This window comes from Plecotus auritus, assembly GCF_963455305.1.
Source record: "Plecotus auritus genome assembly, chromosome: 6".
NCBI lineage: Eukaryota > Metazoa > Chordata > Mammalia > Chiroptera > Vespertilionidae > Plecotus > Plecotus auritus.
In genome coordinates, this window is record NC_137773.1 from 178,685,338 (window position 1) to 178,697,785 (window position 12,448).

The 12,448-nt window shown below is 52.3% G+C and overlaps 2 protein-coding genes across 8 annotated transcripts in view; one reads left to right on the forward strand and one right to left on the reverse strand.

Moving 5' to 3' along the window:
- KLHL18 (kelch like family member 18) overlaps positions 1-4,389 on the reverse strand; it is a 40,711-nt gene extending 36,322 nt beyond the window's left edge. The window contains exon 1 of one of the 4 annotated variants that reach the window (XM_080676492.1): positions 4,073-4,389. In XM_080676492.1, the coding sequence (XP_080532618.1) occupies positions 4,073-4,201 (129 nt within the window). In that variant the 5' untranslated portion in view covers positions 4,202-4,389. The remainder of the gene's footprint in view (positions 1-4,072) is intronic. The other 3 variants (XM_080676489.1, XM_080676491.1, XM_080676490.1) reach the window with 3 other exon arrangements.
- Positions 4,314-12,448, forward strand: part of KIF9 (kinesin family member 9) — a 39,458-nt gene continuing 31,323 nt past the window's right edge. For 2 of the 4 annotated variants that reach the window (XR_013960996.1, XM_080676488.1), the window contains exons 1-2: positions 5,823-5,884; positions 11,429-11,526. Coding sequence is in view for 1 of the 4 variants with exons in the window: in XM_080676488.1 (XP_080532614.1) it covers positions 5,851-5,884; positions 11,429-11,526 (132 nt within the window). In the remaining 3 variants the exon portion in view is untranslated. Of the gene's footprint in view, positions 4,685-5,650; positions 5,885-11,428; positions 11,527-12,448 lie in introns of those variants that run through there. The other 2 variants (XR_013960994.1, XR_013960995.1) reach the window with 2 other exon arrangements.

The window sequence follows — 12,448 nt, forward strand, 5'->3', positions numbered from 1 at the left end:
AAAAGGAAGTGTTCTAATCCTGTGCCTCTCACCCATGAAAAAGACATTCCCTTCTGGAGGCTCAATTCTCAGATCTGGGTTCAAAACCTCAGCAGGGGCCCTGGGAAATGCTGGGAAGGCTGATAGCAGCAGATCTTGGAGGTACCATTTATCAGTGATTGCAAAAACAAAGTGTGTGCGTGGGGGGGGCAGGGGGCGGGGCAGATCCTCTGTCCTAAATGTATGGGTCAGCAAATAGGATGCAGGTTTGGTGACCTCATTCTGCTCTCACAAATAAAAATCATCAGCTGCCTCCTGCACACTCCCTACTGGGTATGTGCCCTGGACCGGAAGTGAACCTGGGACCCTTGAGTCCGCAGGCCGACGCTCTATCCACTGAGCCAAACCGGTAAGGGCTAAAACGACTTTTTTTTATAGAATCAACTCAGTTGGATTCATGACCCAAGATGGGCATCCGGGGAGCTGCTCTCAAGAATGAATGCAGCTCTGGCTGGTGTGGCTCAGTGGATAGAGCATCGGCCTATGGACTGAAGGGCCCCAGGTTCAATTCCGGTCAAGGGCATATGCCCGGGTTGCAGGCTCGATCCCCAGGGGGAGGTGTGCAGGAGGCAGCCGATCAATGATTCTCTCTCATCATTGATGTTTCTATCTTTCTCTCCCTCTCCCTTCCTCTCTGAAATAAATAAAAATGTATTTTTTTAAAAAAAAAAGAACGAATACAGAATTTTGCACATATGTAAGTATGTACATTTTTCTGGAGATAAGGCTCATTGCTTTCATTTTCAAAGAGGGCCATAGATAGAGAATGTGATTTTTAAAAATCCAATATATTACCCTTTTTTATTATGCCTCTACTTAATTATCCAGCAGGTACCTAAGGAATTTAAATTTCAAATATTTCCCCCCAAAATTAAGAAAGGTCAAGAGTTGACAGTGAAGTTTGAGAATGCGGCATGCCTGCTAGTGCTTTCACTCTCTCCTTAAAACTCAGAAAGACAGGAAAGATTACATTATTAATGATTACAGCTGACCTGAGGTAGATCAATTCACAGGATCGCAGCTGAAATCAGTTCAGTCACTGTCAGTAACAGAAGAGGCGATGGAGATCATGACGGAATACTTGACCTGGAATTCGGAGACCAGCAGCCTCGTCTCTATTCCTAGCCACCCCCTGCTTTAATCTGTGACCTTGGAAAGTCCCTTCTCCTTCGGGGCTTGGGCCTATAAAATGCAGGCCACTGAAGTAGAACGGTGGTTTGCAAACTCTTTGAAGGCAATGAACATCATCCTCCTTTATAATAAAGAGGTAATATGCAAATTAACCCTCACGCCTTCACAAGATGGCTGCCTACGACCAGGCCAGCAGGGGGGTTAGTGAGGGACAACCAAACGACTGAACAAGCAGGCTGCGTGGGGCGACCAGGCTGACAGGGGGAGAAGTTGGGGGCGACCTGGCCGGCAGCAGGAGGCAGTTAGGGGCGACCAGGCAGGCAAGCAGGTGAGCGATTAGAAGCCAGCAGTCCCGGATTGGAGAGGGTGCAGGCTGGGCACAAATTTCGTGCACTGGGCCTCTAGTGTTTATATAAAATCATCTAGAATCCATTAGAAGCTGAAACAAATTCAAAATGGCAGGCTGAACATATGCATTTATATCCACTTCTAGAAGCCCCATAAGTTATTAACCTTCAATATCTATACTTACTGAGCATTTACCACGATTTTTTTTTTTTAACGTTTAAACTGAGATTTCAACCCTGGACATATCAGTCTTTTCTTTTTTTAAAAATATATTTTTATTGATTTCAGAGAGGGAGAAAGAGAGAAACATCAATGATGAGAGAGAATCATTGATCGGCTGCCTCCTGCACGCCCCCCATTGGGGATCAAGCCCAAAATCCGGGCATGTGTCTTTGACCGGAATCCTATTAGGGACCCTTCAGTCCACAGGCCAACAACGCTCTATCCACTGAGCCAAACCAGCCAGGGTCACGTGATTGCTTTAAGCATATTATTAACTAATGAAAACCTTAACACTATAAAAATAATTTTATTGATTGATTTTAGAGAGAGACAGGAAGGGAGAGAGGAAGAGAGGGAGAGAGAAACATCGATTTTTTTTTTGTTCTACTTATTTATGCACTTGCTGGCTGATTCTTGTATGTGTCCTGACCGGGGATTGAACCCGCAGCCTTTGGTGTACTGGGACGACTAGGCAGGTGCTGGTCCCCACTGTACAGACGAAGGAGCTGAATCACTGGTGTGGAAGGAACATGCCCCAGTTCCCACAGCCAGTAAGCGGCAGAGCCAGGATTCAAGACCAGGCAGTCAGCCTGAGTCCGTGCTACGCACACCGCCGCTCAGACTGACAATCGAGGAACAGCAAGGCTCCCAAAGAAAAAGGATCTGAGCGAGACAGAGATCAGTTAAAGACGTCACCGTATTTTGGAAGATGCAAAGCGGGCAAATGAGGAGCAATTGACTTGGGTGGAGTCTACTGGGTGCTGCAGCTGTCCACCCTGGGAGACCCCACACTCCCCTGTTGGAGACACAGGTTTCCCCTCCACGCGGAGTGAGCATTAAGGAAGCCTGCAAACAGGCAGGCCGGGGAGGAGCCTGCAACCGAGGTACATGTCCTTGACCGGAATCGAACCCGGACCCTTTTGGTCCAACAGGCCGAAGCTCTATCCATTGAGCCATATCGGCCAGGGCCATTCTCTGCGTTTAGTGTTTGGGCCTGCTGGCCCCGGGGCAGACCCAAACATTTCTGTTCTGTAACATTTACAGCGATAAGAGACGCACGCCAGGCATTCAGCAAACGATACCACCGACGTCCTCCCGTAATCCTCACGCTAATTCTGAGACTTAGGGATCATCTCTGCTTTCTGCATTGGAAAACTGATGCTTAGGAGAAGGAACTAGGTCACAACTAGGATTTTCACCCAAATCCTTACAACACCCAAGCCACACTCAGCCATTCTGCTCTACTGTCTGCAGAGACCTGACTCCCAGTATTAGAAGGAAAAGTTCCCTGAGCCCGTGGCAAACAGTGAGAGCAAAAAAAAAAAGAGCTGTGTGTGGTCTTATCTGGTTTGCAAACGGGGTCCTCCACAGATGCCCAGCAGGGGCGGACCTGCGGCAGCATCTGCCCACCGGGAGGGCCCCCGGGGCAGCTCGGTCAGAGGGCAGCCCCGCGGTGTGAAAAGACCCCCGCCCTTTCCCTGACCTTTGCGGTGATGGTCATGGTCGTGGTGGTGGTGGTGATGGTGGTGGTGGGGGGGGGCGTTCTCGCAGTGGGGGGCCGAGGAGCTCTCTACCTCAAAAGATTCCCCGATCCGATTTGCATTATTACTTTTTAAACAATCCCGTTTATTTTTAAAAATATAGCTTCATTGATTTCAGAGAGGAAAGGAGAGAGGGAGAGCCATAGAAACATCAACGACGAGAGAGAATCAGGGATCGGCCGCCTCCTGCACGCCTCCCCTCCCCACCCCCGCGCCCCAACTCGGGATCGAGCCCTACAACCCGGGCGTGTGCCCCTTGACCGGGAATCGAACCCGGGACCCCTCGGTCCGCAGGCCGACGCTCTAACCATTGAGCCACTGGCCAGGGCCCACATCCGCTGTTGGAAGTTCTCAGGAGACAAGGCGGTCATGGAACGATCAAGGGCAAGCGATGCCCGCGAAGGCGAAGCCCGCGCCTCCACCACACGGCGAACTTCGGGGGCACACAGGGATGTCCATGGAGGCAGGGCAGGTGCTTCTGGGGTGCCGGGCAGAGTGGAGGGACGGCCCCCAGCCCTTCCCTCCAGGGAGGGGCAGCCGGTCCCTTTGCTCTGATCCGGGACGGAAAGGGGAGGCGGCCCCCCGATGCCTCCCACTCCGAGGGCCTGGGCGGCGCGCCGCTCAGGTCCGTCTCCCCACTCGCCGCCTCCCTCTGCCCCACACGGTCTCCCTCCGGCCCCCTTTCCCCACCGCTCCGCTCCCCAGACCTCGCTTCCCCGATGGGCCCCGCCCCTCTGTCTTCCCGGGCCGGTCCCTTGTCCCTCAGCCCCGCGCCGCGCAGCCTTCGGTACCTTGAGCGTTACGTCGCACAGCTTGCCCTGCCGGCGGATCTCCTCCATGACGCCGTAGCCGCGACTGGGCAACTCGGACACGGAGAAGTGCACCAGGTCCTCCAGCTCCTCCGCGCCGTCCTCCACCATCTTCACCCGCCGCCGCGACTGCGCAGGCCTGGCCGGCCGGCCGGCTCTAAGCTCCACGGGGCGGGGCGGGGCGCGGGCGCGCGCCGACGGTGGCTCGAGCGCCGGCCTGGGGAACAGACGGGCCTGCGCGGCCGCCGTAGTCGGAGCCGGTTCTGCGCCGGAAGCCCTCCTGTCCCGCTTCCTGGTTCGTGCGCAGCTTTCGTTCCCTTGCTATCTCGACCCCGGTGTCGCACCTGCAGCTGCCGCATTCTTCCTAGAATCAACGGTCCCGTCTCCTGTTTTCCTGATTCTGCCCTGACCTTACTCGGATCTCCACCGAGGACCGCGGACTTCATTTCCGCCACCACCTCCATACTTCCGGGACCTCCGGAAGCGGCCCGTTGCCATGGCGACCGCGTACACAACCTGGCAGCTGAGCGCGCGGTGTTTCCTTCGCAGCGGTTGCAGTGGTGGTGCTGCGGCAGGGCTGCTGCCTCCGGAGCGGTAAGCAGGGCCCACGCGCCGCCGGGATGGGGTGAAGGGAGGTGGGAGAGGAGGGGGTGTACGTCGGGGCGGCGGGCAGCGGCTGGGATCCGAACATCGCTCCACCCGGGAGTTCCCCAGCATGGCTCCCTGACCGGTGAAACCCGTGCGCGGCATCGCGGGGGGCCCTTTCAGGCTGGCTGAGGCTTAGAGTCTTCCGATCTAACGTTCCCTGTTCCCCCCCCCCCCACGAGGGTCCTACGTCTGGGGTCCACAGGTATTCTAGGCTCTTCTGCTCTTAACTGTTTTCGAACTGGAAGAGGGGGCTTGAGGCTCGCCAGTCCGAGCCCTTTGCTTTACAGATGAGAGAAAACTGCTCCAGAGAAGGACAGGGATGGTCCTAAGGCCCACTGCCTCCCAGACTCCACATTAGGGGTCCGACATGTTGAGTGAGAAAAGGAGAAAGGCCAGTTTCTGCGTGGATCCGAGTCTTTTGTTTAGCCCACGGCTGGGTGCGTTTGGACCCTGTTTTGGGGCTGGTTCCGATGCTGCCGCCACTCTGGCTGCGAGGTTTCCCAGGAGAGTCCCTGGTCTTGGCAGGAGCGCTGTAAGATAGGAACTCACCTGGTGCCGATCTTCCCAGCCTCTGCCCCCTCTCCTTTCATTGAGCCGTCAGGTGCTTGGTGGCAATCCTGTTCCTTCCCACCCCAAAAACGAAGACACCGCGAGCCTCTGCAGCAGCGGGGGGCTTCCTGGTGGCCACTCAGAAATAGCTAATGGTAGCAGTCCCGGTGAGAGGGGCAGCATTCCGCACAAGGACATAAGGGAGGAGGACCCCACTAAAAGGGAGGGCGTGGTGAAGGGGCTGCACGGAGCTTCTTGAAAGCGGTGCTTGGAAAGTGAGCATCGTCCTTGAGGAGCTGTGGGCTTCCGGGGTGGCTGTGGGAGGGGCGTGACAATTTATGCCCCTGGGGACTCTCTCAGTAGCGACCGAAGATGGACCCACCTGTGGAGATTCAGCACCCCTCTGACTTCCAAGCATGACCATCACCACCGAGCGCCGTTTCTTGGGCACCCGCCCTGTGCTGGGTGCTGTCGTGGACCCTGAGGGGGGATTCAGATAAAAGGTACAGTCCTGTCCCCCAGCGGCTCGTCATGCAATTTGGGAGCTGAAACCCGCTCAAACGATGTGGCGTAAGAACAGTAACAGGCATCGTTTCAGTAAGTGCGGGGTGCATGGGGTCCCCAAAGGTCTAGGTGCTGAGGGACCGCTGAGTAGCAGACGTGCAGGAGGGTGTAGGCAGGGGTCCTCAAACTACACGGCCCGCGGGCCACATGCGGCCCGCCGAGGACATTGATCCGGCCCGCCGGGTGCCGCTGCCTGTCCCGCTTAGCAGCCGACGCGTCCCGGGCCCGCAGTGCGCAGAGGAATTTGTTCATAGTTTTTTTTTTTTTTTTTAAACTATAGTCCGGCCCTCCAACGGTCTGAGGGACAGTGAACTGGCCCCCTGTTTAAAAAGTTTGAGGACCCCTGGTGTAGTGAATAGAGAAGTAGAGAAGGCTTACCTCTGGTGACGGGTGTGGCTCCTGGCATACCTGGGCCGTGCGTGTGAGCACGGGGAGGGCCTTGGGAAGCACCCCTGGGTGACTGCATGTGCATGTTGGCCAATTGCATGGTAGAGAAGGGGCAGGCTCTGAGGGGAGGGTGATCTTGGGAGTGGCCTGCGCGGCCCTTGTGTGGTCTGTGGGTGGGAGCTGCCAAGAGGGACCTGTGGGCACCAGCCCCCAGAGGCTGCCCTAACGGGTACCTCTCAGGAGGAGGATGGGCCCTCAGACGGGTATGGGGAATGGTTCCCAGCTCTTTAGAGATTGAGGGTGTTTGCTGGTTGTCCAAACACACCTCCCTCCGCTCCCAACTTCCCAATCATCTCGACCCAAGTGAACTTAGAGGTGAGAAGGTCTCTTCCGTTTCTTGAGCTTGGAGCTCGCCTTAGAGCTGCTTGTGGCTTCTTGTTTCTCAAGATCCGTTTCTGCCGGCAAGGGTTTCAGGACTGACATTGGACAAGCCATGATCGTGGCTCACCTGAAGGCCTTTAACGTTCATTTTCTAAAGGTTAAAAGGTCGGAACGATCCCCGGCGGAGAAGACTCTCATGCCGCCATCCCTTGAGGCATGTAGGAGGTGGCACACCCTCCAACAGGCAAATGTGCAAGTCACGTGTTTGCCGACGTCATCTGACCTCCCACGGGCTCGTAACTGGGGTTGGAGTTTCATGGCCACATCGTTGACACGAAGCAGAAAGGGGAGGGCCTGCCTCTATTTAATGTGCTTCTACCGGTACTTGGTGCCACCTGAGAGTTCATATAATGATGAGAGGAGATCAGGTGGTCACCCAGGTTGTGCCTGGAAGTGGTGGAGGAACATTCATGTTTCTGAAACATGGAGTCATTGTTAGCCGGTAACACTCACTGAACCCCTCTTAGACAATACATGTAAAATGTCACCATTCTTTATTCAATGTGCTTTTAAAAAAATGCAAGAATTGACGTGAATTAAAAGAAGAAATCTGGCCCTGGCAAGTGTGGCTCGGTGGTGAGAAGGCGTGGGGGATCCACTTCTGGTCAAGGGGACATACCTCCCTGCGTTGCAGGTTTGATCCTCAGCCGCAGTGGGGGCAAGTGCAGGAGGCAACCGATCGACGTCTCTCTCTCTCACATCAGTGTTTTTTTCTCTCTCTCACTTCCTCCCTCCCTCCCTCTCTCCCTCTATTCCTCTCTCAAAAAAAAACAATGGAAAAAAATATCCTCAGGTGAGGGTTAACAAGCAAAAAGAAGAAGAAATCTGTTCTGACTTTTTCTTTACAATAAAAATCTTGAAAATTAGCTTTTTCAAAAAAATATATATTTTATTAATTTTTTTACAGAGAGGAAGGGAGAGGGATAGAGAGTTAGAAACATCGATGAGAGAGAAACATCCATCAGTTGCCTCCTGCACACCCCCCACTGGGGATGTGCCCGCAACCAAGGCACATGCCCTTGACCGGAATCGAACCTGGGACCCTTCAGTCCGCAGGCCGACGCTCTATCCACTGAGCCAAACCGGTCAGGGCGAAAATTAGCTTTTAAAAAGTATTAAACATCATCATAACAGTTTTGCAATAGCCCACAGTGTTGGAGTGCTTTGCAGTGCCCAAGCAAGCTATCTTTCTCTTAACAATTCTGTTGATGATGCTTTTTTTTTCCAATTTGAAGGTGAAATGGAGTCCGCTCCCTGTGCCTCACGTTTTCCTAATTCTTCATAAAGTCAGTAAATTCCTTTGCTGGTTGTCTTTTGCACAAGTACCAGGAGTTTTCTTTAGCCTCAACTCCTCTCTCCTGCCCTAGGAAAGTACAGGTTATTTTAGGGACAACGGGCTTCTTTCTTTTCCCCTTCCTTCCTTCCTTCCTTCCTTCCTTCCTTCCTTCCTTCCTTCCTTCCTTCCAAAATAGTTTTATTGATTTCAGAGAGGAAGGGAGAGGGTGAGAGAGACGGAAACGTCAATGATGAGAGAGAATCACGGATCCGCTGCCTCCTGCACGCCCCCCACTGGGGATCGAGCCCACAACCCGGGCCTGTGCCCTGACTGGGAATCAAACCGTGACCTCCTGGCTCACAGGTCGACGCTCAGCCGCTGAGCCACACCCGCCGGGCTCCTTTCTGACTGGCAGGGAGTTGGAGAGAGAAGCATACGACAACTCGCACATCCTCCTTCGACTGGGTCTCTGTTCGGAGTCGTTGTGTACACACGGAGTACTAACTCTGAAGGCGTTGTTAGCGTTCCGTCTTTAGATTTATGGTTCCATAAAGTGAAATTATGGCAATTTCAGAGCCCAGTCTTAAGACTACATGACCATAAACTACTTGATGATATTCAAATTATTTTTAAAAAGGAGAAAGAAGGAAAGAAAAAAAATATTAGATGGTCCTAGAAAAAATTTATGTTCAATTAGACATTTTGGAACAATTTTAAAAAACCTTGGAATAACTTAAAATCATATTACGTTAGTTTTCCCAATGGCTTTGAACAATGAGATCGTTTTGTATGTTTTGCCGGACCTGCATCATGTTTTCTGGTATGACTTAATTAGGTTTAGTGCAATTGACAATTACAGATAGGTTTTTCCTTAGCTTTTTCATAGAGCTCTTGACATTATCTCTCAATATTTAATCCTTTACATCAGGGTTAAATAAGAGGCACCTAAAGAGTTGAATGTTTGTTTTTCATTGATTTCAGAGAGGAAGAGAGAGAGAGAGAAACATCAATGATGAGAGAGAATCCTTGATTGGCTGCCTCCTGCACACCCCCTACTGGGGGGGTGGGAGATTGAGTCTGCAACCCGGGCATGTGCCCTTGACCGGAATCGAACCTGGGATGCTTTAGTCCGCAGGCTGATGCTCCATCCACTGAGCCAAACCGGCTAGGGCAAGAGTTGATTGTTGTTTAAGTTCCCCTTAAAGCAATAAAAATCTGTGCAATTATTACTTCTATTTAATAACACTTTTGCTTCTGCACTCGATGTCAATGCTGGAACCAAAACTTACTGTCTAATTAGTATTAAATGCTTTATGAAGACACTGTCAGGATAAAAGGCCTAGTGTAATTTTTAAAAAATATATTTTATTGATTTTTTACAGAGAGGAAGGGAGAGGGATAGAGAGTTAGAAACATCGATGGGAGAGAAACATCCATCAGCTGCCTCCTGCACACCCCCCACTGGGGATGTGCCCGCAACCAAGGTACATGCCCTTGACCGGAATCGAACCTGGGACCCTTCAGTCCACAGGCCGACGCTCTATCCACTGAGCCAAACCGGTTAGGGCAGGCCTAGTGTAATTTGACAGTGAGACTCATATCCAATAAAGATGAGACTTCGTAGTTACCCTTGGGAAGTTGTACCATTCATTTTTTAAAATTTATCTTTATTGTTAAAGTATACAGGTGTCCACTTTGGGGGGTGTGTGTGTGTGTGTGTGTGTGTGTTTTCCCCACTGACCCCTCCTCCTTGCACTCACCCCTCCCAAGCCTTGGCCACACTGTCGTCTGTCCGTGGGCTATGCATATATGCATAAGATCCCCAGTTAATCTCTCCCCTCACCACACACACACACACACACACACACACGCACACACACACCCCACACCCACCTTCCTTCTGAAATTCATCAGTCTATTCACGGTTCTATGTCTCTAGATCTATTTTGTTCATCAGTTAATTTTATTTATTAGGTTCCACCTATGAGTGAGATCATGCGATGCTCACCTTCTTCTGACTGGCTTATTTCGCTTGGCATAATGCTCTCCAGGCCCATTCATGCTGCTGCAATTCCGTTTTCGAAAATATTTATACTTTGTTATTTGGGTAGGATCTGAGAGACCAGTTAACTCTCCCCTTTTGTAGCATCTCTCGGGTTTGCTTTACGGTTTATGGAGCTTACGGTCCTACCTTGAGAACATTTTTTTCCATTATAGGACAACTCTATCTGTTAGAAAGTTCCTTTACTTAAATCGCCCCCCCCTTTCCCTTGTATCTGTAAGCATTCTACTCATCCTATCCCACGAAACTACATCAAACATTTATTTCAGCGTTTTATTAGCCATGGTAATTATCTGTGATCACACAAATACAGGAATACACATATAGGTGTTTCTGTCTGAAAGAAGACGGTGAGACTATAGTTTGTTTTAGGAGAAGAGGAAGGAGTGCCAGAGAAGAAAGAATATTTGATTATGAGCTAGCGCAGCCGTGGGCAAACTACGGCCCGCGGGCCGGATCCGGCTGTTCTATCCGGTTCTCTTGCTCTCCCCTCCGCTCCTTTACTTTGAATTTATATTAGTTCACACAAACACTGCATCCATGCTTTTGTTCCAGCCCCCCGGTCCAGTTTAAGAACCCATTGTGAAAAAAAAAAAAAAAAAAGAACCCATTGTGGCCCTCGAGTCAAAAAGTTTGCCCACCCTGCTAGCGGGTTGCGGGCTCGATCCCCAGTGTGGGGTGTGCAGGAGGCAGCCGATCATGATTCTCTCTCATCATTGATGTTTCTCTCTCTCTCTCTCTCTCCCTCTCCCTTCCTCTCTGAAATCAATAAAAATATGTTTTTAAGAAAATTAGTTTTGCCCTGTCTGGTGTGGCTCAGTGGATAGAGCGTCGGCCTGTGGACTGAAAGGTCCCAGGTTCGATTCCGGTCAAGGGCATGTACCTTGGTTGCGGGCACATCCCCAGTGGGGAGTGTGCAGGAGGCAGCTAGCTGATGGATGTTTCTCACTCTCTATCCCTCTCCCTTCCTCTCTGTAAAAAAGTCAATAAAATATATTTTTAAAAAAAGAAAATTAGTTTTAATGGTTTTCATGGTAAGTACTTCCAAGGGAAATACAGGGAACGAGGCAAAGCATCAGGGGACTGGGACGCGGAGCATTTCTAGAAACCACACCTAAGACTCGGGCTCGGGCGGGAGGGAGCGTCTTAGCCTTTTCCTTCAGTCTCAGGGGCGGGGCCGATGATGGACTCGGGGAGGCCACCCGGAAAGCCGAGGCACGCGGGCCTGGTGAGCAGGTCCTGTGGGCACTGCACTGCTCAGGGGTGAGAGGGGAGGCGGCTCCCGGGGGACGGACGGGAGACCACGGACTGGGCACCACTCCCTTCTCCTCCCTTGGGTGAGCGACACCCCCTCTCGCTGTCGCCTGGCGATTGACGGCTGCTGACGCGGTCGCTGTCTCCCTCTCTCCAGCCGGCATGAGCACCAGGAAGAAAGTGCACGCGTTTGTCCGTGTCAGACCCACCGACGACTTCGCTCACGACATGATCCGATACGGCGACGACAACAAAGTAAGTGTCACGCGTGTGGCCGCTCTCCGTCCCGCCCCGCTAGGTAGGGCGGGAGCAGGTCGAGGCCCTTTAAGGGCCGAGACAGGACGGGCCAAAGCCCAGAAGGACTCCGGGGTCCATCAGGCCCAAACGGTTCCTCTGCAGTGCTGTTCGCGAGGAAACTCCAGGCGCTCCCATTTTCTTTTCTTTTTTTTTTTTTTCTTTTTTTAAATATATTTTATTGATATTTCACAGAGAGGAAGGCAGAGGGATAGAGAGCTAGAAACATCGATGAGAGAGAAACATCAATCAGCTGCCTCCTGCACACCTCCCACTGGGGATGTGCCCGCAACCAAGGTCCATGCCCTTGACCGGAATCGAACCCGGGACCCTTCAGTCCGCAGGCCGACGCTCTATCCACTGAGCCACACCGGTTTCGGCACAGGCACTCCCATTTTCAATTGTCTTTTTGGTTAATAAGTTTCCCTTCAGCCCCGGCCGGTGGGGCTCCGTGGATAGAGCGTGGGCCTGCCGACTGAAGGGTCCCGGGTTCGATTCCCGGTCAAGGGCACGTGCCCGGGTTTCTGGCTCGATCCCCAGTGAGGGGGCGTGCAGGAGGCGGCCGATCCATGATTCTCTCTCATCATGGATGCTTCTCTCTCTCTCCCTCTCTCCCTTCCTCTCTGACATCAATAAAAATACATTTTTAAAAGGAATAATAAAGGCCCCCCCCCCCCGTGCTAAAGCAGTTCAGTAAGAACATGGAAAATGTGCTTGACCCCGTATCGGAGGTGGGGAGCCACCACAACCCCTGTGAACTGGGGAGAGATGTACCCGAACTGGCAGGTGCTGCAGGGTCCTGTCCTGCCCGCCCCGGGGCTGTGCGGCGCGAGGCGGCAGCGGCTTCCTCCCGCTCCCAGACGTCAGCCCGTGCGGAGTCCCT